The sequence below is a fragment of the Pipistrellus kuhlii genome, unplaced genomic scaffold (assembly GCF_014108245.1).
Source record: "Pipistrellus kuhlii isolate mPipKuh1 unplaced genomic scaffold, mPipKuh1.p scaffold_m20_p_3, whole genome shotgun sequence".
NCBI lineage: Eukaryota > Metazoa > Chordata > Mammalia > Chiroptera > Vespertilionidae > Pipistrellus > Pipistrellus kuhlii.
The window spans coordinates 77,652,961-77,677,274 of record NW_023425529.1 but is presented as its reverse complement, the minus strand read 5'-3'; the positions used below and the strand labels follow the sequence as shown (position 1 = coordinate 77,677,274).

Genomic DNA, 24,314 nt, shown 5'->3' with positions numbered 1-24,314 from the left:
GATAGTGAAGGAAGCCGTGCTGCAACCTAAAAACTGGTGTTCCATTGCTGCCTGAAAGTGATATTGTCCTATTTCTTTACTGGAGTATTTTTCAGCCTTCTTTTCTTGATAGCTCAGGGGGCAAAAATTTATGAAATGTAATAAAGATGTTGAATAATATATTTAAGATGGAGAGTCATAGAACTTTGGGGCTGAAAGAACTTTTTTTTTTACACTGTTCTACAGAAACTCTCTCGGACCAAACTTGAGTCTTGATGACTACATAACCTTACAATCCCAGGTGTGGTTAAACACAGACTTCAAACTAGGGGAACACCAGCACATCATCAGTCTCTATGTTGGGATTTATTGTTGCTATTAGCCACCATCCAAGTAGTCCTGAGGAGCTGCTTTGAGCTGGGAAGGCCATCATTGTTCAATAATGAACTATTTTTGTGATCAGGATTTAAAGTGATGAGATTTGGTCTCCTGATTTTCATGTCATTTGCATCAATTTGTAATGTTACCAAGAAAAAGCTGGAAATCATCTCTTAGGATTAGGTGAGGTGTTCTGATGACTCAGTACAAAAAAATAGATGTCTTATACATCTGTCTCTCTCTGTGTTTCATTCGTCAGGGGGCTCCGCATAGTACTTCAATCAGATGGAGGCAATTACCGAATGGCATTTACTGCAAGGGGTGTGCTCAAGGGGCTTTTCCTATTGGAACCCTGGAAGCCACCTGTCCAATGAATTATTTTGCTCACTCTGACCACCTTATTAATCTTTTAAAAGGAGAGCTTGGGTGGAATCTCCTTTAGGGACAAATAGGCTTTACCACTCTTATCCCTCAAATGCCTGGTGGAAAATTAGGTCCCATGTGAAATGCAATTGGGGTATCTGTTTTCCACAAATGTCTCTCTGTTTTTCTAGCTTTGGAGGTAATTTTAGGGCCTTGGAAAAGCATCTCAAATATTCAGAAGATGTAAATGGGTCTCTGCTGCCTCCTCAATCTTTTATTATCTGTAGTAAACGTTAAGTTTTGGTGACTCAGTTTTTTCACCAGTGACTCACATGCACTTGGAAGCTCGAGCAGCACTGCATTAGACCATGATTTGGGGACACAAGAGCTCTATTCTGCACTCCTTGGGAAGCGGGTGTGGAGGCAGAAGGTGAAGAAGGTTGCATAACTTTTACTACGTGGTCTTTGCTGTGATGCTAGGCACACAACAAAGGAACAACTAGTTTGTTTAGGAACATCACGTGCTAGTTATGTCCTGTTTCTTAGCAGGGGGTTTTCAAACTTTAAGTGGCATCAGAATCATCTGGAGGGCTTGTTAAAAAATGAATGATGCCCGGCAAGCATGGCTTAGTGTTTGATCATCGACCTGTGAACCAGGAGGTCACGGTTCAATTCCTGGTCGGAGCACATACTTAGGTTGCAGACTCAACCCTTAGTAGGGGGAGTGCAGGAGGCAGCTGACCAACGATTCTCTCTCATCATTGATGTTTCTCTCCCTCTCATTTTCTCTCTGAAATCAATTTAAAAAATATAAAACAAACAAACAAACAAACCCACAAATAACTATTTGTCTTTGGGAAGTAAGTAAATGGTGCAATATACAGACCCTGTAACATAGAACCCACACCTGAAACCTATACGTTTGTGTCGACCAATGTCATCTTAATAAATTTAATTATTGTATTTTCCAGCGTATGAGACTACCCCCTAATTTTACAGTTAAAACATAGGTTTAGGCATATATTCACTGTATAAGACTACCCCCCACTTCCAAGGCAACACCTGTTCTTTTTTTTTAATAGACCGCCTCTCTGACTCTGGCCAATCTGAGCAGGCATTTTTTCGTTTCAAAAGTCGTCTTATATGCCGGAAAATACGGTCAAAACTAAAACAACAGATACCTGGGCTGGCTCTGCCCCCAGAATTTCTTATTCAGAAGGTCTGGAGCAAGCCCTGACCCACATGTCTAACAATTTCCCAGGTAATGTTGAAGCTGCTGGTCTGAGACCAGCCTTCTGGAAACACTGCTTTCATTGATCACCAGCTTAGGGAATGGGCAAAGTCTCACGGAACAAGTACTAACCCCGGTTAAGGTAATGCTGAGTTTAGCTCTAGTTTCTAGGGGCCTGTCCTTGAGTAGATCACTTAATCCCTCTCTGTTTGTTCATTCTGGTGGTTGCATCACAGGAGACAGTAGATGTTTATTTGGATGGCTGTGTCTTATAAGATGGTAGATGTGAAAGGGAGCTATAAAGAGTGAAGAATTATACAAATGTCAGGCATGATTTATTTACTGGTGGCTTCTGGGTTCCATCTAATAGGTGACTGATGCAGGTTGGCGGGGAGCATGCAGGACTCGCAGCCAGGAGCCCGGACTCCATTCTTCTGACACAAACCAGCTGGTACCACGGCTGGGTCAGGCCAGGGCTCCTTTCTGGGTCTTACTCGGCACATCTGTGAATGAGGAATGAGCTGTTCCCGGGTTGCAGGATGTCCTGGGCTCCTGGGGGTGCCTTGGAGGTGAGGCTTTGGGACCCACCCTGTTTTCAAATATTGCAACTCTGCCTGGATTTGCTTTATAGGCTTTATTTCCAAGTGAGGGTTCTTATGTAAAAAAGGGCTCTGGTTAAGAACAAAACCAGTTTAACAGCCACCAAGATGGGTAATCCCTAAGTCTCCTTTCAGCTTTCAAAGGCCTTCTCAGGGTCATGAGAAGCTGTTCTTTTCTTTCCCAACTGAGTTCAAAATGCAGATTTACCCTTAAACTGCCTCTCTCTAATCTCCTCCAGTGGTAATCCGCTGTTAACAGGACCCCTGTCTCCACAGGGGGCCGCCCTGGTTGGAAGGGTGGGGGTGTGGTATTTGTTGTGTGCCTAGCATCACAGCGATGATATGGAAACTACCCACCAGCCCAGAGAGAGCATTCAGCTAAGGTGGTGATCATCCCTGGACCTGGGCAAATTTCTTTCTTTCTTTCTTTTTTTTTTTTTTTTTAATATATATTTCTTTATTGATTTCAGAGAGGAAGGAAGAGGGAGAGAAAGATAGAAACATCAGTGATGGGAGAGAATCATTGACCAGCTGCCTTCCACAACCCAGGCATGTACCCTGGCCAGAATCGAACCTGGGACCTTTCAGTCCGCAGGCCAATGCTCTATCCACGGAACCAAACTGGCTAGGGCTGGGCAAATTTCTTGACAAGAGGACCTCATACATCTCTGTAAGTGGAGTGGCCAATAGCAGAGTGTATTCAGCTGGTTCCGGTAATTCATGGCTGATGCCTAAGTCAGTGAGAGATCTGTTGAAGTTGTCAGTGCACATGTGGTACTAGTCATTAAGCATTTTGAAAATCCCCCTGTTCATTACAATATCCTCCCATAGCAGGCTTGTGGTGTAAGTATGCTGAATAACGAGACCTGGATTCAGCAGCAGAAGTGGGTGGCACAGGTAATCGGCAGCTCCATCTGACACCAGAAGGTCCCCGGGGAACACCTCAAGGCCAGGCAAGTTGAGCACCACAGAGCTCCGTCTGCGCTCGCGGAACCTGCACTCAAGAGACAGAGGAGATATATTCCTAGGAGTGGGATTACTGGATCAAATGGGAGTTCCATTTTCAGTTTTTTGAGGAAATTCCACACTGTTCTACTATGCTGCCATAAAAAAGAAGGAATTCTCATCATTTGCAGCAACCTGGATGGAATTGGAGAACATCATGCTGAGTGAAATAAGCCAATCAATGAAAGAGAAACACCACATGACCTCACTCATTTGTGGATAATAAAGATCATTATAAACTGATGAACCAAAAGGTAGATACAGAGACAGTAAAGCAACAAGCAGATTGTCAAATTTCAGTGGGGAGGGGAGGGGGATCTGGGGGAGATAATAGATCAACTGAAGGACTTGTATACATGCATATAAGTACAACCAATGGACATAAAGCTCTGGGGAGGGAGGGGATGGGTGGGAGGGAGGGAGGGGGGAAATAAAATAAAATTAAAAAAATAAATAAATAAATATGTTTTTATAATTAAAAAAAAAAAAAAAAAAAAAAAAAGAGAGACAGAGGAGAGAGCTTACAGCCGCGTGCAGGCCGCCATCCTTCAAACCACTCGGGGCATCCAGGAGTGACTGCTCCACGCCTGAGGAATGCCTGCTTTCTTAAGGAAAGATTTGGAGGCTATCCCAGGCTCCAGGCACAGGACGGCTATGATAACACATACTCTCCACACCTTTTTGAGTTTTATTGACCATTTATAATATGATTCTGACTAGTCCAAAGCAGAATGACTCTCTCAAAGTTGTCAGCACAGCCATGACTGGTGTGGTTTACTTGGTTGGAGTGACATCCTGTGCAACAGCAGGGGGAAGTTTGATTGCCAGTCAGGGCTCATACATAGGTTGTGGGTTGATCCTGTGTTGGGACACATGCAGAAGGCAACTGATTGATATTTCTCTCTCTCTCTCTCTCTCTCTCTCTCTCTCTCTCTCTCTCTCTCTCTCATCTCTCCCTGTCTCTAAAATTAGTAAAATATATCCTCGGGTGATGATTTAAGAAAAGTGCCAGCACAAACATACCCAGCACATTCTGAATCAGAAGAACACTAGGAGAAAGCCCTCACACATAATCTTTGCAAATTATTCACAGGGCCTCAGAGGGAGCAGGATGCCATCAGCACCCTAGAGATCAGTCTGGTTATTTCAGCGCTTTTATTTTTCCAAGAGAAAATGAGAACTATGATTGGTAAAGCTTCATACAAGAGAGGCCTATGCACCTGCTCTTTTTCTCTCTCCCATTTCATGAAACCTCCTGTCTGCTGGACATTCACAAAATAAATGGTTGCCATATCAGACAGTGAGGGGCAGCTCCATAGCCATATACCCAGTGATCTCTAAGGAGCAAAAGGGGTGAGGGGTCTGCTCCTCTGGGAATCTGCCTGATAGCATTGGATTGTAGGGGTTGTCAGCTTCCTCATCAAAGTTGTTCAGATAATCCTTTGCTCTATTTTGAGGGATGAGAGATGCAATTCTTTCTATGAATTGACCAATGTAATAGTTAAATTCTCTTTTTTAAATCGAAAAATAGCTTAATATAGATTACTTTATATACAGAGGAAATTTGTCTCAATTTATCAACAAAAGCATAGGTATGGATTTGCCTTGGAAGTTGAGAATCTGATATACTTTGGATATTGTGATTTGGTCCATTACCCATCCCCATGCTTGCTACCCCATTAGTCTCCCCAGCCCAGCCCCTCCTCTGCTGCTTCCACTTTCCCACCCGCCTGCTGCTTGAGTTCTCCAAGCCTTATAGCCAAGCTCCATTCTTCTGACCTTCCACATGAGTGATGGCCTTTCTTCCTATGCTTCCATCTTTTGCCTTGCAATTGTATATTCTTGGATCTCATGCCTCCTTTCTCATCAATATGTCTGATGTTGGAGTACTGGTTATGCCCTGTCAGGCCTAGTATGCTATTGAGCAAAATCTGGTGTATATTAGAATACCTTATGGAATCTTTCCTAATAATAGAGAAACATGTAAATTGACTGTATCTCTGCTATACCCACAGCCAATCAGAGTGAGTATGCAAATTACCACAATAAAGATGGCAGTTAATTTGCATACATACCTGGGTCCTGGGAACCTCCTCAGCACTCGGGTCACTCCTAGCTGGCCCTCCCATGGAGGTTTTAGGCTTGGGGGATGGGGGTACCTGCTTCCAAGCCTACAGCTGGGGGCAGAGGCTGTAGGCTTGGGAAGGGGCGGAGCAGGGGGAAAAATCAATGGAAACATATCCTCAGGTGAGGATAAAAAGAAAAATAAAGAAAGAAATGTCATATCTTATGAAAGGCATATCTTGAAAATGCCTAAAGAAAGTTGTCATTTTTTCATGGTGAAGGGACTGGAGTCCATGTTGATGAAAATACCTTAATCCAGTGGCTGCAATAGCACAGTGATGGGGCTGGTGCCTTCCCCTGATAAGCCCCGTCACCTCTCTTTGCAGGAGGCCAGACTGCTCCAACAGGGAACGGGCCTAAGTCATCAGTAGGATATCCTCTGAGGGCTCCCAGTATGTAAAAGGGTGCAGGCTGGGCTAAGGGACCCCTCTCCAGTGCATGAATTTCATGCACCAGGCCTCTAGTTTATTATAAAACCCATCAATAGTCCCATCCTTAGGATTCTGACCCAGGAGGTCTGAAGGTGGGCCTCTGAATCTGAAGTTTTCCCAGCTCCTTAGATACCAGAGTTGGAGAACAACTGACTTTGAAGTTACAAGTAACTTAATGTAGTTTTTTCCTACCTTTAGATTATAAGAGTTATTTTAAAATCTCAGTCTTTTGCTAAAAGCGTTTCCAGAGATAATTTTATAATTTTACTTATAAATAAGTTGTTTAGGAATTTCTATTAATGAATAGCCTATGTCTCAAAAACTCCTAAAAAGTATTTGAAGTAGGGCTGCCTCAGACTATTCAGATTAATGCTGTAGGCATAAAAAGTTAATTTTTAGCCATAAAAGGCTGCTTTCTCTAAGAAATCTCCTTTGATACTCAAAGAAGTAATTTTTCAAATTTGTGCTCTGCTCTACATTTTCACTAGATCAGGGCTCTGCATCTTCCATCTGTATTTTTTATTTTTTTATTTTTATTGATTTCAGAAAGAAAGAGAGAGGGCAAGAGATAGAAACATGAACGATGAGAGGGAATCATTAATTAGCTGCCTCCTGCATGACCCATACTGGGGATTGAGCCCTCAACCTAGACATGTGCCCTGATCAGAAATTGAACTGTGACATTCTGGTTCACAGGTTGACGGGTCAACCACTGGGTCATGTCGGCTGGGCCTTCATCTGTATTAATACAGTTGCCTCTTAACTTACTTCTTCACCTTTAGCTTTATCTTCTTGATTCCATCCTAATGCCAGCCACTAACATAAGTTATCCAAAATGCAAATCTGACTTAGTCCCTCCTGGCCTCAGACACTTCAATAGCTCTTCATTCTATACCAGATAAATGCCTTCTTAAAACCTATACACAAGCCTTCTATAATATAGTCCCTGATATTCATTACTTTGCAATTTATTCTCTGGAAACAGGGAATGGATTGTAATCTCCATACAAAATGTTTCACACTTCAGTGCCTTAGCTGGGAAGGCATTGCCCTCTCCAAATCTTCCTAACCCCTATTTTTTCCATAAGATTTAGAGCCATCGACTAAGTAACTTAAAAGGGAAATACTTAAATAAAATTGGCTTGGCTTAATTTAATTGGCTGTATTCCCTGGGGTTTTAAAATCTCTTTTAACTGCCCTTTCTTTGCTTGTCTCTCTCCTCTATTTTATTAACTGGAAAACTTTAGGTTAATTTTGCAGACACTGTTAGCTGCCAAACCAATGTGTGTGCTCTTCATTTTTCTTACTAACAAAACCCTGCTTTGCTTGGGGTGGCATGTACTGAGATAATACAGTAATTTGCTCTAACTCCCTTGCAGCTAGAAGAGGCTATGTTACCCAAATCTGACCAATGAGATTTATTTATTTATTTATTTATTTATTTATTTATTTATTCATCCTCTCCCAAGGATATTTTCCCATTGATTTTAAAGAGAGTGAAAGAGAGAAGGAAAGACATAGAGAAACATTGATGTGAGAGAAACACATTGATTGCTTGCTTCCTGCATGTGTCCTGACCAGGGCCCAGGCTGAGGAGTTTCCTGCAACTGAGGTACATGCCCTTGACTCGAGTCAAACCCAGGATCCTTCTGTCTGCAGGCCAATGCTCTATCCACTGAGCAAAACTGACTAGGGCTGGTCAATGAGATTTAAATAGAAATTGCAGGGTACAGATTCTGGGAAACTTTTTCAAAGTGGTCAGAGCTCTCTACTTCTTTTTACCTTCTACCCTTTGCCCTTCTTCTTATTGTTTTTAATATTGTTTGATATTTGAAAGTATGCCAGCAATCTTGCAAAGATAAGAGCAGAAGAGAAAAACAGAAAGATCCTGAAAGGTTGCTGACATCTGCCCTAGCCTGTGCTTTGGTTATATTACAAGAGAAATGCCTTTCATTTGCAGACAAAGGCTATCCTAACTGATACAAAGCTCCTTATCCTGGACTTCCTTCTCCAAGAATAGGGTCACCTTTTGACATTCTGCACTCCTGAGGCTTTTTCACTACCTATTTATGATGATGTTTCATAAGACCATTAGAGTTACAACTCAACTTTTTACAACTCTCTCCTTTTTGTTATTTGCCAACCCAATGTCCACGGTGGTTATGAAGATGAAGAGGGCTGAATTTGGTGGGAGTAGGAAAATTTACAGTAATTTAGGTGAGAAATATCATTCTAGTTTCATCTTCCTGGGTTAAGGACATTGGAACTGATACATTATGAATTAGCAGTATATAACCAAGAATTTTCACAGAGCTAGTCATAAGGTATTATATAACTTAAAATGCTGGGAACCCATGAGAAAAATCCCCTGAAAAGAACTATTAGAAGCTTTCCTGCATACTTCATACTTTCCTTGATAAAGACCCTAGAAAATACAATGAAATTTAGTATTTATGGGGATTCAGGGGATTGGAAAAATTATAGTAATCTGAAGGAGAAATGTAATCTAGGTGAACATTGAGGGGAAATGTTTACTCTTTTGATATTTAATTCTAGAAGTTACAGAATCTGATAATGAGTTTGGTATCTTTCTATGACTCTATAAGTGGTCTCTATATTTCCTGGAGACTGCAGGGAGAACATAACTACCAGCAGAGTGGAAGGATTAGTCTTCCCCTGCTGGCTCTAGGCTCTTTTATGTGTTTCTCTTTCATATTTCTATAGTTCTCTGAGTGATGGTGAAGAATGAGAAGTCAGCCCTAGCTGGTTTGGCTCAGTGGATAAAGCATCAGCCTGCGGACTGAAGGGTCCTGAGTTTGATTCCAATCAAGGGCACAGGACTGGGTTGCAGGCTCCATCCCCAGTGTGGGGTATGCAGGAGGTAGCCAATCAATGATTCTCTCTCAACAATGATGTTTCTGTCTCTTTCCCTTTCTCTTCTTATCTAAAATCAATGGAAATATATTTTTAAAAAATTGAAGAGTCAATTGCCTAGATTTTAATCTTAACTGAGTGACCTGATTGAGCAAGTTAATAATCTCTCTGGCTCTGACTTTTCCATTTGTGAAATGTAGATAATAATCATACCTACTTATTGTGTGAGGATGGATAAAGTTAATTATTATAAAGCACTTCTATCAGTGTTAATAAATGCTATGTTGAACATTAAATATATTATGATATAATGTTCTATTTACATGTCTACTCCACTAGACTCTCAGTTCCTTCAGTGCAACAAAAATGTCTTGTTATCATTAATATTAGGTGCTCATCTAATATTCAATCCATTTTTTTTATAATAAATACCAGTGAATGAAATAGTCCTCTATAGTCATCCTCCCTCATAGAAAGTATCTTACTTTATAAGGTAGCTTTGCAGAATCATTTCTTATCTCCTCTTTTATGCTAAGCTCCTCACTTCTGAACTAAATCTCTATGTTTACTAAGAGCTCAATAAACATTTGTTGTGTAAATTGAACCATAACAAACCTGCACACACCCATCGTCATCACTGTCATTTCCTGACACAAATGTATACTAACTGCTCACTATTCTTTAAACTTACCCTGTACTTCACGCCTCCATGCCTTGGCACAGGTAGTTCCCATCTGCCTGCCTATCTCTGCTTTGACTGCCTGGCAAACTCATACTCATCTCTAAATTCCAGCTTAGACTCTCTTCCTCCAGGAATTTTTCTGATCTGCTCAGAGAGAGCCAACTCCCTTTCCCTCACTCCCCTCCCCCAGCTTCATGTTTCTATGATTTTATTGCAGGTTCATGCTGGGTCTTAAATATGATAGAATCCAAGCACTAACATAGAGTTTGAAAGAGAACAGGTATCTAAATAATCTTGTGGAATAAATAGGTATATTGACCTAAAGAATGATATACACACAAATGAATTTTCCTCTCCATTTTGGAATATGAAGGATTATGCATATAGAATAGAAAAATGCAATTTGAGTTTCCTCTCCCCCATTAAAGGTAGTTAAACTACCCCTATCCATTTCTCCTGTCTAGCGTACCTTTTGACATGAGGCATCTATCTAGGAGCACATAGATTAGGTTTTGGAGTTCAATTTACACATAAGGAGCAGGGCTAAGACAATTGGCTCACGCAGGACTGGGCTGGGGCCTCGGCTTTGTTGTGCTAGTTGTGGGAAGGTGGACATGATTCATGTCCACAAAGTCTCTGTGGACTTGACATTTTCATGTTTATCAAAAGAGGGTGTGGGTAAATAAAAATATCAGAATTACAGTTGCAACCATATGAAGATCTAGGTAACCAGTAAGAGAACATCTACATGGGAACATAAACAGACATGGATTGATGCAGAAAACCGGCCCTTGCCTCCCCCAGGCCTGGCAGTGGACTAGATTTCTGGGACTCTGAAAAAGGACCGCATGTCTGTGTCAGCTGGGTTGCTCAGATGCTGGATTAATGCTGTTAATGCAAATAGTTGCAATGAATTCAGAATGATTTTGAATTTGGGTTTCACGGAGAGAGAGGGGTTGGTGATTCCAAATTGGCATCTTATTTTTGTGATTCCAAATATTAAAACTGCTTCTTATAAAAAATGGCATGCAGGCAGAATCATCGTGTCTACTTCTAGACGGAATATCCACTGGAAGCAATCATTGCAATAAGTTCAGAATTTTTATCTACCTCTCCCAAGCCAAATGGTGTGTGCATGGAGTAGGGCAGGAAAAGAATTTTTTGATACCTAATTTCCCCCAAGAGATATCAAGCTAGGAAATGAACTAATAATAAATGTAAAATGTTTGGGGTGTGGCTGGCACCCCCATTGTGCCTGTGGAAGTACAATATAACCTCACACTGTCCCTTATTTGGGGAAGCACAACTAAACAAACATTCTTGAGGAATACTTTCTTTGGGGGGAGGGCTATCCTGGTTCTTCGCTTCAGTAGAAAACTCTTGACACAGGAGGCTGTATAACTGGCTGCCTGACCCAGACTTCATAGCCTTTCGGCTTGTCTGCCACCCCCTCAAGCCCAGCACTCAGAAACCCCAATGGGGCCACATTTTCACTAACCCTGAGGTGTGCTGTCCCAGGCTGGTCAGATCCGAAGGGACTAGTCCCATGGTTGCTGGAGTAATCTTGTCTCCTTCCTGGCACGTCTCCTCATCCTGTCCTCTGCTGAAGATCTGATGCTCCATGATGTGGGCTGGGATGGCAGCAATTTAGAGAATCTGGAGAATTCTCTCCCACTGCTGAGCAGGCTGCACACCCATGAGTCAACACTCAACAATGAGCCTGGGCTTGTGTGCCAGAAAAGTTTCTTGCTGATGGAAATGTGTCCCCAGTGGACCTCACATGCATACACTTTGAATAGATTGGTGTTGTTGAATAATATTCTAATTTAAAATCAACTAGTACTTACTGAAGACCACTTTTACTAGATAGACACACTGATTGGTGCTTTACATGCATTATAATGTTCATAAGCACCATATCAAGTGGAAATTACTTGTCCTTATTGTAGAGGGGAGGAAACAAGGCTTAAAGAGGTAATTTAAAAAAATCTACCTAAGGTCACATTGTTAATGAAAGAGCCAGAATTCAAAATTCAAATACACAAGTCTGACTGCTAAAAGACTTAAAAAGAGAAAAAGATACTATAAACCATTTTAAAGCACAAAGTGTTTTCAGAAATTGATATAATACTGATTACTACTTTAGGTAAAAGAGGGTATAGTATATTGGATAGGGATCCCCCAAAAGATAAGTTTACATCCTGTCCAATGAAATTTGTGAATGCGATCTTTATAAAAAGGGTTTTTGTATCGTAGATGGAATTAAATGAAAGATCTTGAGATGAGATTATTCTGGATCATTTGAGCGGGCTCTAAATCCAATGCCATGTGTGCCCTTAGCTTGTTGCTTTCCTGGAACTTAGTTTCCTCATGTGAAAAACAGCTGTGAGTGAGACACTTTTCATTCCTCACAACCTATGAATCAGGGATTTAAAAGCATTGCTCTCATTTAAAAAAAAAAATATTACATTGATTGTTTACAAAGAGGAAGGGAAAGGGATAGAGAGTTAGAAACATTGATGAGAGAGAAACATTGATCAGCTGCCTACTGCACAACCCCCACTGGGGATGTGCCCATAACCAAGGTACATGCCTTTGACTGGAATCGAACCTAGGACCCTTCAGTCCGCAGGCCTATGCACTATCCACTAAGCCAAATCGGTGAGGGCATTGCTCTAATTTAAAAACACACACATATTGTTATTAATTTGAGAGAGGAAGAAAGAAGAGAAAGATAGAAACATGGATGAAAAAGAATCACTGATCAGTTGCCTCCTGCATGCCCTCCACTGAGGATCAAGCCCGCAACCCAGTTACGTGACCGGGATTCAAACAGTGAGCCACATCAGCCTGGCAGCATTGTTCTAATTTTCCCATCAGTGGCCAGAGAGTGAAAATAATAGTTATGTGATGAGCTTTATCTTGGCAGAAATGTTCAGAAACAAATAACTAAAGCTTCTCTTTTAGAAACATGACCAATGCATTAATTGCATTAAAAAAAAAAAAAGATTCCTTCTGTACAGTGGGCTTTAATTCCCAGATACAAATTAAAAAAAAAAAAAAAAAAAGCTGGAGAATATATAGGGGTTAGCAACTGCCCTCTAGTGCTAAGTGTATATTAATGGAATAAAATCTTATTGATTTTTTAGTGCTACAATTTGGATATGGCTTTTTATTCTTTCCCCTGTTATGAATGTTGCCCAATGTTTTTATTCTTTTTTAACCTTTTTTTTCCTCTCTTTCTGTAAGGGAAGGCTTGTCAGGTCTCATTCTTCAGATGCTATAATCCCTGTCAGATAGTAAAATTAATGGCAAGTATACCTTTTCAGCAGGTAGCATTCCAGCAATTGTGTGGCTAGAAAAGATAGGCGTTCATTCATCATTTTAAGAATCATAGTGTTTTGCCATATGCAAGAAATACATATAGGCATAACTCGAAATGCTTGTTTTTAATGATGGATTGATTACACAGGAAGAACACATTAAGAATCAGAGACAATCTTTTAAAATAACCAACAGAGAAATGACAACTAGTTGCCAATTTTGAAACTAGGTCTCATGCTTAAATCTGGGATATATTTTTTCCATAAGAGACTAAGAAGATTGTTAGAAACTTTCCTTTGCATCTTTGACCATAATTTCCAGTTCAACTTTCTACCATTTTCTGGAAATCCAACAGGGAGATGAAATAGTACTTATACAAATACCTACCAGCCACATCAGCCTATCTCTTGAATGTACCTACAAAAAGGTACATTCAAGAGATAAACACAAGACAGATTAGGAAGGTGGGGGAGGTTGGAAGGAGCTGAATGGAGACAAAAAAGCAGCTGGAAGAGAGAGTATGCAAAACAAAAATGAACATAAAACTTTCTACCAGGGTTGTTCGATACCCTAACTAACCAGTTAACTTCCTTTCTTCTTCCTTAAACATTTATCGAATACCTACTGTGTGCCAGGGACTATTCTAGGCCCTGGGGTTACAACAATAAATGAAACAGACTTGACCTTGACTTCATGGAGCTTGCATCTAGAGAAGCTGATGCCAGTGGAGGAACAACACGTGGCTCCTGATGTGAAAGGAGCTGCCAGTCCACCCTCTACTCTCCAGCCATGTCCAGATCAGGAGAGTTCCCTGGCTCCTTCAGGCTGCCGTCTCCCCTCCTGACTAATAGACAATCTTCCCATTTATCTGATCACAAGGGGGAAAAGGTACAACTATGTGAGGTGATGATATTAACTAAACTTATTGTGGTGACCATTTTTATATCCTGTATAATAAAACCTTAATATGCAAATCAACTGAACTGCAGAATAACTGGTGGGACAACCGGTTGCTATGACGCACACTGACCACCAGGCAGCAGATGCTCAATGCAGGAGCTTCCCCCAGCCCACAGGCACCAGGCCAGCCAAGGTGGGTTGCCAGTGGGGGTCCCCTGATCGCCCTGCCATTCACCCCGCAGATTGGTCCTGATCGCCGGCCAGGCCTAGGGAGCTTACCTATGAATGAATTTCATGCATTGGGCCTCTAGTATCAAATCATATATGTTATATATGTTATATATGTTATATTAACATATATAAGTACAATGTTAGATGTCAATGATATCTCAATAAAAGTGTGTGAGGGAAGAAGGTAATACAACAAAGTATGATTTTACAGAGTGCAGAAGTTAAATAAATGAAATGACAGTATACCATCTATTAGTCTCTAGTTAACAACACCTTTATAACAGGTTACATGAGAGCTGGAATAGAGTCTTCTCTCTCTGATATTTCCCAGATTTTACAGACAGTGCTGGGCATGTAACAGGTTTTAAAGAAGTCTGCAGAAGGTAACATTGTATTGTATTGAAACTAAAATTCAGGCACAATGAATTAGTTTTCTGTGATCAATCTGTAGTCATATTTTAGAAAGTATAAATCAATGACTTCATAGAGGGAGGGCTTAACGAATAAATGAATAAATAAGTGAATGGTTTTAAAAAATAACAACACCTAATATGTAATAATGCTATTTAATAATACCAAAAGCCATATTAGATGGATATTATTTGTATCTCCACTCCATGGATGAAGAATTTGAGATTTCAAGTTGTTAAAGAACTTGACCAAGGTCACATTGCCAGAGAGAAGTTAGGTCAGGATTCAAACCCAGAATTTGATTCCAGTAGCTCTTAATATCAGTTATTCTGCCCACTGAGGGTAATGGCTTTGGGGATGCATTACTTGTATTCAATGTTTTTGTCTGGTTTCTTCCTGGTGATAGACTTCCAAATACCTTGTCATTTGGTTTGCATGCTAATGTTGCCCCAGTTGCTAATTTGAATACATTTAGCATTTTTTTCTTGTTTCCTTTTGAACACTGGAAGGTTAGTCTTTATTCTCATGAACATAATTCATAGGTTTCCTTTCTCAGCTTCAGGGCTGGCCAGAAAATTAGGTGTGACAGACAACTTTCTGAGAATATAGATTTAAAGGGGTGTCAACTCATGTGCTCTCAAAATGCAAATACATTTTGGAGAGACAAGTAACACTGTAAACAAAGAAGTCTGTGGCTGGCCTGTCTTCCTTTCTTCATCTGTCCCCTCCCTTAATAAATATTTGTAGAGATAGTTGGGTCCTAGAGTTTTAAGGATAAATAACTGTTCTCTGCTCTCAGGAAGGTCTTGATTCTAAAAGCACATTAATATTAAAGAAATGCAGTACAGTGACACTATGATGAGGCATTTATAAGGAAACCCCAAGAAAGAAATACAATGCTCTACCTGGAAAGGTAAGTGTAATATTTCTTAAAGTTCTTCACATTTTATAAGGATGAATTATAAATATTATTTTCCAGGAGGTATATTTTGGTGATAGGAGAAGGTTTACAATAAATATGAGTTCATTGAAATATTATGGAGGAAAAGAGGGGATGACAGTGAGGACAAAATTCACAATAAAAGCCTGAAATTAAAACAATTATACTGAACAGATTTCAGAACTGAGCATAGATCGGGCCCTTCTAATGTACACGAGTCTGCCCAATTGTCAGGCCACATGTTAAAACATTATAGCAAATAAATAAATAAATAAATAAATAAATAAATAGCTGTATTTTTGTAAAAAAAAAAAAAAAAATTATATCTAAAATCCAACAAGGCAAAATAATTGTTTTGATTAACTGACAGCCACAGAGGCAAGTATTTTTTAATAAACCAGGAGTCAGCAAACTTTTCTTATAAAGGACAAGATAGTAAACTTTTTAGTCTTTTGGGGACATGCAGTCTGTTTCATTATATGGCCAGAAAAATAGCCATAGAGGGATTGAAATAATGGGTGTGGCTGTATTTGATTAAAACTTTATTTGTAAAAGCAGGTGGTGAGCAGTATTTGGGCCATAGGCCACAGTTTGCTAGTCCTAGGTTTATACTACTTAATAGGCACATCAAAGTCCTAAGTTAGCTAAATTTAGATGAGGGTTTTGAAGTGAGGCCCCTGGCTCTGGATGGCCAGCGGGACCTCACACGGAGCTCTTTCCTGACAATATGACTGAGTCTGGGAAGCTATCTGAAGGAAGCAGCCCTATAACCAATGGCAGCTGTGGAAAAGATTAGAGACATGACGAAGAAGAGGGGGAGGGAGGAAATGACTGACAGGGGATCTTTGTGCTATAAATGATCAGCTCTTTACCAAAGATTTGTGCTTAAGGTGAACTTTTTGATTACAAATATATTTGAGTGGTGTATGGATAATGAAAAAATTACTGCTTTATTAATATATGAATATTTAACATATTAATTTATAGATTATAGTTATTTAGCTTCTTGCTTATTCATTCAACAAACCTTGCCTTCTATATGCCAAGTATTGTATTAACTCCTAGAGAAACAATATTTAGTAATTCAGGGTCATCACTAGATACCAAGATGTCCAAATTATCTGCCTTCTAATTTCCTGTTTTTATTTTCTGTGAATTTCCACTATTTCATCTTATATGATTGTTGTGTATTGAACTTCACAGAACTTTTAAAGTCCTCAAGCTCTTTGACCAAGTTGTTCCTTTGAATTTACTAAGACTGTTTCTGTTATTGCCTCACAAAAATTCTGCATGTCAATAAATACAGTCTGCACATAATCTTTTTCAAGTGGCTTAATGGGTTCTATCACTTAGTCTTTAGGTCTGCTAACTCCATCTTATAATCAAAGCTGGATACAGACTTCACCTTCAGATATATACCTCCATCCATGATACCTTCTCTAATCAAGCATGTATTCAAAATCTCCACTCAGATGCTTCCTGGGTCTTCAAACTTAACATGTTCAGACCTGTAGTCAAGACCTATATCCCATCTACCCTTGTCCTCCTCCTTTGCTCCCATCAATGTTACTTAGATCGTAAAATGGAACCATTTGCCACCCAGTGGTACAAGCCAGAAGCTTGGAGGTCATTCTTCACAACTTTTCCCCCCTCACTCCTCATGGTCTACAATTCACAAAGTTTAGGTGATTGCGGTTCTTAAACAGCTCAGCATGACCTCTTTCTAACTCCACTGCCTCTTATTGAAGCCTAACCTACCAGCTTCTCCTACCCAAACCTTCTAATTGTTCTGCTGGAGCCCACTCTCATCTAAATCTTATGACTACTCTGTGTCCAGCCGATCACATCAATCCATGCAACGGTTTCATACTGCTCTTTAGGGAAGGAACAAATCCCTAAACATTCTACTAGACTCTGTGTAATCAACTCTGATCAACACCTTCATCTTTCTCTCAGACTACTCCCTTTTTCTCTTTCTATGACACATCTAAATTAGGTGTCATTTTAGAGTTTTATTTTTGTTTGCACCTGTGGAAGATTTGCATGAATGGTCCTAATCTTCCCCAACTCTTGTTTCCATGCTATTTTCCATGTAACATTTCAATGTTCTCCCACTGTTGCTCACACATAATTTCCTTCCCCTGAGCTCAGCCATGGGATTTGTTTGGGCCAGAAAATTAGGCAAGATAAAGAGCCCAGGCTCCAAGAGGCCTTGCACGTTTCTGCATGTCCTCTTGAAAGTCTCCCTTCACCATAAGAAGATCAAACATACCTGGGGTGGACCTTTGGTCCCATGAAAAGGATGAGGGACATATGGAGGGGAACTACCCATCTGAGTATGGCCTAGATCAGTGGTTGGCAAACTGTGGCTCGCGAGCCACATTGGCTCTTTGGCCCCTTGAGTGTGGCTCTCCAAAAAAATACCATGTGTGGGCGTGCAGGTACAGTGCGATTGAAACTTCAAGGCCCATGTGCAGAAGTTGGTTTTCGGCTCTCAAAAGAAATTTCAATTGTTGTACTGTTGATATTTGGCTCTGTTGACTAATGAGTTTGCCAGTCACTGGTCTAGATCAATTAACTCTCAGAAGACGATAGATTTCTAAGAAACAATAACTGGTTGTTGTTTTAAGCCACTGAGATTTAGGATGGTTTGTTAGGTAGCAATAGCTAACTGGTACACTAACACAGTTATAGGCATTTTCCTGTGGCTTTGTAAATATCCCCTACATGTGTTCATATATTTATATCATTTGGGATTGAAATCAACAAAGATTGCAGAAATTGACCTCATCTGTCCTATTTTGAACACAGACTCTTGCCTGGGCCAGGAACAATACAATGCTAATTCCTTGAAAATTCCTTCATGACTTTCCAAATGAAACGAGGGCTTTCCCCCCAATCCCACAAATTGGGTGGATGACATTAAGCATGGAGCTTTCCCTTGCAGCCTGGAAGGGATGGCAAATCCACCGCCACAACCTGAGGACCATGCTGGAAGTCAGAGCTGGTTTCCGTGGTGACGCAATTCACCTATGTTCTAGATAAAAGCACAGCTGTCACAGACATTTTAAAGGCTGTCCTAGATTTAAACAGCACATCTTGTTCTTTTATGTTTGTCCTCTGAATTTCTCTTTGAAAAACTGTTGAATGTTTCATGTCCTTCCCATTTCTCTACCTGACAAAACCTATTATTAAGTGAATGCTAATTAAGCCACAGGGCCAGTTCATTGACAATTCAAAATGAATACCATGACCACATGTGGCTGTCACACCCTACCCCAAAGCCAAGTAAAATGCTGGGCTCTAAATGAGACTCTTAAAATTAAGATTCTTTATGTGTAAGTGTGAAGAGTGACATGGGAGCTATAAAACAAAGTGTCCTGATTAATAAGCCAGCGGGTTTGCTTTGTCAGAACAGAAAAGTAGATGCAAAGTGAACAATCAAAAGGTTTTCATAGCATGGGAGAAAATACATAAATACATACACACCTGGACTGATGCGATTCTTCTCCCTGAAATAGAAGTTAAAAATATACATTTTAGTTTTGCTTAAATCCACCCAAATTTCCAAAGCAGGCATCTTGAAAAAAGAGAAAAATAACTTTTCCAGCGAACATGTTTTAGATTTCTCTCTCTCTCTTTGGTGGGAGTGAGAGAAGATTCAAAATTTGAATAATCTGCTCTTTCTTTCCTTTTAAATTGGTCATTCAATGTCATCTGCGAATTATGTGTACCTGCAAGAGGGCCACCTTCACTACCCCCGCTCCGGACAGACATCTCTCCTAGCCTGACCTCGGAGGGCCCTTTCTTTAAGTGCCCTCGGGATATAGAAGATGAAAGTGAGCGAGACTTCCATCTCCTTCTTCCCCAGCCTGCTGCACTCCTTTTACTTGAGAGGCAGAGCATACAAAAGAGTGCGTGTCCCTGCAGCGGTGATTGCTGTGCTGCCTCCCACCCAGGGCCCCCGCCTTTGGGCAAATGTTGAAACGCCCAGGTCTGTGCTGCTCTGCACCTACTGGAGACAGGCAGGGGGCTTAGAGCTGTTACCTGAGGCCTGGGGCGCCGTGCAGCCAGAGGCTTCCTCTCCCTGGAAGAGAAGTGGGGGGGAAGGGACCCCTCGTGGACAGGCCGAAGCACAGGAAGGGCAGCCTCATCGGTGGGCCTTGTTTGGGACTCCGAGGACTCAGCTGTGTTGAGGGCCCTTTTGGGATCCGGAGGCAATCTTGAGCCGAGTCTCAAGGGTGATAAGGAGTGGGAAGAATTTGGGGGGCTTCCAGGTAGACCCTGGGGAAGGTAACATGGGGAGCCTGCAGGCTCCTTCCAGCCGCCCCAAGCGGGCTCTTCCAAGGTCTCCTGCTGATGCAGGGAGTGCCTAGTCCCACAGCCATTGCCCCTCAATCTCCTCAAGGTGGGCGAGGTGGAGATCCGGCCTGGGGCCTGCCTGTCGAAGTGGAGAAGGCTCCCCTGGCTCTCACAGTGCTTCCTGGACAGACTGCCCGGGGCGTGCAGAGGAGAGGCCCCCAGGCTGTGGGGCTGTTCTGGCCAGGAAGGCTCTGTCTTCCCCATGCAGCTAAGAGGCCCTGTGGCTGGAAGCTGCCAGGGGACGCTGTCAGAGCTGCCGTTCTCTGGATCACACTGGGGCTGTTCAGTTTCCGCATCCCAGCGCCACTCTCCCTCTATGATGTCTTTGTCCTTTTCCAGAAGATAATTGCAGGCAGGTTGCTGCATCTTCAGTGAGGAAGAGCAGAGCGTGGAATCTATTGCAAATGAGGGACACTCGGGCGAGAAAAAAGGTGTCTGACATTTCACATGAAAATTCTAATTCAACATGAGAGACAGGTATGGCCCAGTTTACATGATCTGCCTTTACGGTTAGAAGATAATTAATGTGAGTAAGTCCAGTCTTCTCATCTGCATAGCCTGCATGTAAAAATTGGTTTGCTATTTATTTGATATTCCTTCCAGGTTAAAACAAACAAACAAACAAACAAACAAAACTTTAGTGAGCTAAGAGACTTTTTGGAAGCCAGATAGGTCGGAAGCCAGATAACATCGGCATTGACCACATATTCTGAGATCTTCAATAATAAAATTTTAGCAAGTCTATAATTCACCGTGAAACTCAGCAAGCCGGAACCCTTTAAGAATGAACACATTTGGATAACCAAATTTTAAGGAGAATTAATAATTTCTTTTTTTAGTGCTAAAATTTTTTAATTGCACCAACATTTTTTTAGTAGAACTTTTTTCTGTGGTGTATTATTTACCTCCTCAACCTTATACCTCACAGTACTATCTGAAATACAATGATGATAATCCACATTTAATGTAGTTCTATGAGGAATGCAATACTTGTCACAGGTTTTTTATAGCATGTGAGTACTTACTCCAAACAAAATGACCTCACACTGATATACTCCTTAATTTTTATTCATTGCTTCTCATTATATCTTGTGTACCTGACCATAGCATCTGCTCTCCCCTTTAATTTGTTTTTTTTCTAATAGGTTCTAAGCATAGAAGTTAAAAAAAAAATACAAACATGTGTTGAGGGAATTGATAGGCTCTTAGATTTACTCTTATCAGCAAAGAGGAGGAGCCAACTGTTTTTTATTGTCATGACATTGACCCTGCAGACTTTGAGTTCTCTTATACTTAGCCCTAATTCTCATCTGGGTTAAGGCAAATGAAACCAACAGGAACAGAATTTTAGACTGAGAGTTGTTTGAGGGACTACCTAGATGCCAACTAAAGTAAATACAACTCTTATCTGCAAAAAAATAAAATAAAATAAAAAATCTTCAATTCTTAATGTTGAGTGTGCTTTAATATTTTGAGCTGAGGACTCAAGTGTATAGAACTCTCCATGTAGAATAAAAATGCATGAGGTCCTTATCTGGGGCATCTGGGAGAGGGGAATACTAGTTAAGAGACGCACATTTTCGTGAACTGGTTTTGTTTTCAGATTGATTATCTTGGCTGCTGCTTTAAAGGGTGATCCCAGCTTCACTGAAGAAGAATGAAAAAGCCCATCTTGACCACTGATGAAAACAGATACCTTAGGTCTCTTTCCAGTTTCTGGAGAGGCCAGTTTCTTATCCTCCCAACAAACAGGTGGCTGAGCTGAAGACTGGAGTTATAGGTACTTTCACACATGGACACACCCGGGGATTTTTAAATTTTCCTCTTTATAGCACTGTCCACATCCTAGGCAGCCACACCCTAACTGGAGTTCAGTGCATTCACAAAGGCACTTGCAGAGCAGCTCCATCAGAACTCTTAGTCCCTGGGGCTCCCCTCCGGCCTTTGAGGGTTAGGACGCTGCTTCAGATTTCCTTACCAGTGTCCCGACACAAGGGTATGGTGGTGAGTAAGAGGTTATTTTGTTGCCTAGAACTTAAGGGTCATAAAGTATTTTTTAGTGGCCAGGGTCTGAAATATTGGAACCAAGGCACTAGTAACTGCTGACATAACTCACCGCAAAACCAGAGAATCTTTAAATAACAGGACTTTGGGAGGCAGTTTGCAGAGAGAAGAGCCCCCAGGCTCTGGACCATCTGCTTGCTCTCCCACCTCACCTCACTATCAGCTAGCCTGGGACCCGCCCCCCCCCCCTCCCCGACAAGCCACACCCCCTTTGTTAGCCCCTGGGCACCATTTATGAAGAAGCAACAAAGTATCTCCCTCACGGACTTATTGCAGAGGTTCAAAGAGATAATGGCTGAGGGTCCTGGGAGGCTCTCCCTAAATGATGGCCTCTATGAATATGAGGAGGAGTCAAAAGTTACCAGAAGAATTCAGGTTCATGCTTCTCCTTTCTGTCCTCTAAAAGACTAAACCAATAAATATCATAAAGAAACTTCACCAGCCTTTTACCTGCCAAACTTTAAGAACCCAGAAAACACTACCTACATGGTTGGGAGGAAATTAAAGCTTGAAGATTAATGATTCACCCATTCTTTTAGGCCTGGAGAAACCAGCAAGACGGACCAGGAGAAGCTGGTAGCAACAGGCTCTGAACAAACAAAAGTGCAAGAGAGAAACCCAGACAGAGTGAAGGTTGCCCCTAATACCTGTGTGTGGTCTGTCTCTGAAGGCGACATTGTCCAGGTGAGTCCTGGCGAGGGAGTCAGCAGAACCACAAAGCCAGCTGCCAGGCGAGGGCTGGGGAGAGCAGGTTCCACACCTGTGACAATGGACCTTTTTAGCCAAGTGTGGGCAACAAACTTGAACACCTTGAAATGAGGAACTGGTCTCTCCCCTCCTTAGAGGCCTTTCTAGTTATTTGTTTATGAAAAAGCCTACAGGGAAGCAAGTTCAGAACCTAAGGTCACCTCGGAAAGAGTAGGGTGATTTGTTTTTGCTGAACAATAACTGATGCAGCACAGAAATGATGCAAATGAGGCTTCTTTGCCTCCCCTTCAGGTGCTCCATGATGGGTGTTGATAGTTCAATAAGGTTTCTTTTTTTTCTTTCTTTTTTTTTCTTTCTTTTTTTTTTCTTTCTTTTTAAAAATGTTTTATTGCTTCCGGAGAGAGGAATGAGGGAGAGAGAAGTAGAAACAGCGACTAGAGAGAAACATCATCTGCCTCCTGCACGGCCCTTACTGGAGAGCGAGCCTGTAACCCAGGCATGTCTCCTGACCTGGTAACCTCAGTGGACCATTGCTTAACAAACTGAGCCACACTGGCTGGGCTCTCTATTTTCTTAAAATAGAGAATCATTCCTTTTGACCTTATTTTGCTCACATCTTAAAACATTTTGTATAGATCTATTTAATTAGTGGTCTGTTTGATCAGAATTGAATGATAGAGGACTAATCGATGTTCTTGAAGACTAATTGGTGCATTCATTTTCACAAAATTAAAATGAAATGGAAGACATTGTATTTACTGGCAGTCTCGTGAGAGCAGGACCCCGAAGAGCCTTTATTTGGTGTCTAGATGGAGACCTTGTATTCATTCCCAAGAATGCATGCAGTATTAAAAGAATATTTCTACAGACTGTTTATATATATAAAAAAATTTAAATGAATTCTAATTAAACCTAATTCACTGAAGTTTTTATTGCTTAGAATCATTACATTCTTGTTGTGACATCCTTTAGGTCAGTGGTTCTCAAAGTGGTGTTCCCGGATCAGCATCAGCAACACTTGGGAACTTATTTGAAGGCCAATTCTGCACCTCCACTATGTCCCAAATCTGAAACTGGGGGTGGGGCCAGAAGTGGTTGTTTTAACAAGCCCTCCAGGTGATGTTTACACATGTTAAACATTTGTGAACTGCTGCTTTAGGTGAAAAAAAAAAAAAAGGTTTAATTCATAGGTCTTGGTCTTGTGATAACTTTTGTATTAGTCTTTACTTTTCTCATATTAGCTTTATTAGAAGCTATTATTATTTGTTTACAATATTGAATAATGACTTTACCTATTCCCTTCACCATATGGCCACCATCATTGCCACCAAGACAAACACAGTATCAAGGGCATTTCTCTACTTGCAAGCATGAAGCCTGCATAAAAATAGTCTGAGCTCTTGCCAAGACTGTCTAGAAATGAAATGTTTCGCTTTAGAAGGAAATAAAAATAAAGTATTTTAGCTTTTGGCTTGTGGAACGAAGGTCATACTTTATCTCCTAGTCTCCTCACGCACTCAGGATTGTAAAACTGTCTCTCCTGGGGGATAACGATAACAAGATATTTGATCTCCATCCAAAAATGTCCAACCTCTGGTTGTTACTTAAATAAGAAAATCAAGAGCCTACAAAAGGGTCATGTAGGACTGTCAGGGGAAAAAATAGTGCAACATGTAAGGAGAAAGGGGACAGAAAGGCATTTTGTAAG

General features: G+C 41.0%; 1 protein-coding gene across 3 annotated transcripts in view; it reads right to left on the bottom strand.

Annotated features, from left to right (window-relative positions):
- Positions 1-20,168, bottom strand: part of PLEKHG7 (pleckstrin homology and RhoGEF domain containing G7) — a 55,509-nt gene extending 35,341 nt beyond the window's left edge. The window contains exons 1-4 of one of the 3 annotated variants that reach the window (XM_045588332.1): positions 19,551-20,168; positions 16,273-16,303; positions 10,998-11,014; positions 3,417-3,574 (exon numbers count right to left, since the gene is read on the bottom strand). In XM_045588332.1, coding sequence (XP_045444288.1) covers positions 3,417-3,574; positions 10,998-11,014; positions 16,273-16,303; positions 19,551-20,038 — 694 coding nt within the window. In that variant the 5' untranslated portion in view covers positions 20,039-20,168. Of the gene's footprint in view, positions 1-3,416; positions 3,575-10,997; positions 11,015-11,164; positions 11,371-16,272; positions 16,304-19,550 lie in introns of those variants that run through there. The other 2 variants (XM_036455150.2, XM_036455151.2) reach the window with 2 other exon arrangements.
- Between the last annotated feature and the right edge of the window lie 4,146 nt (positions 20,169-24,314).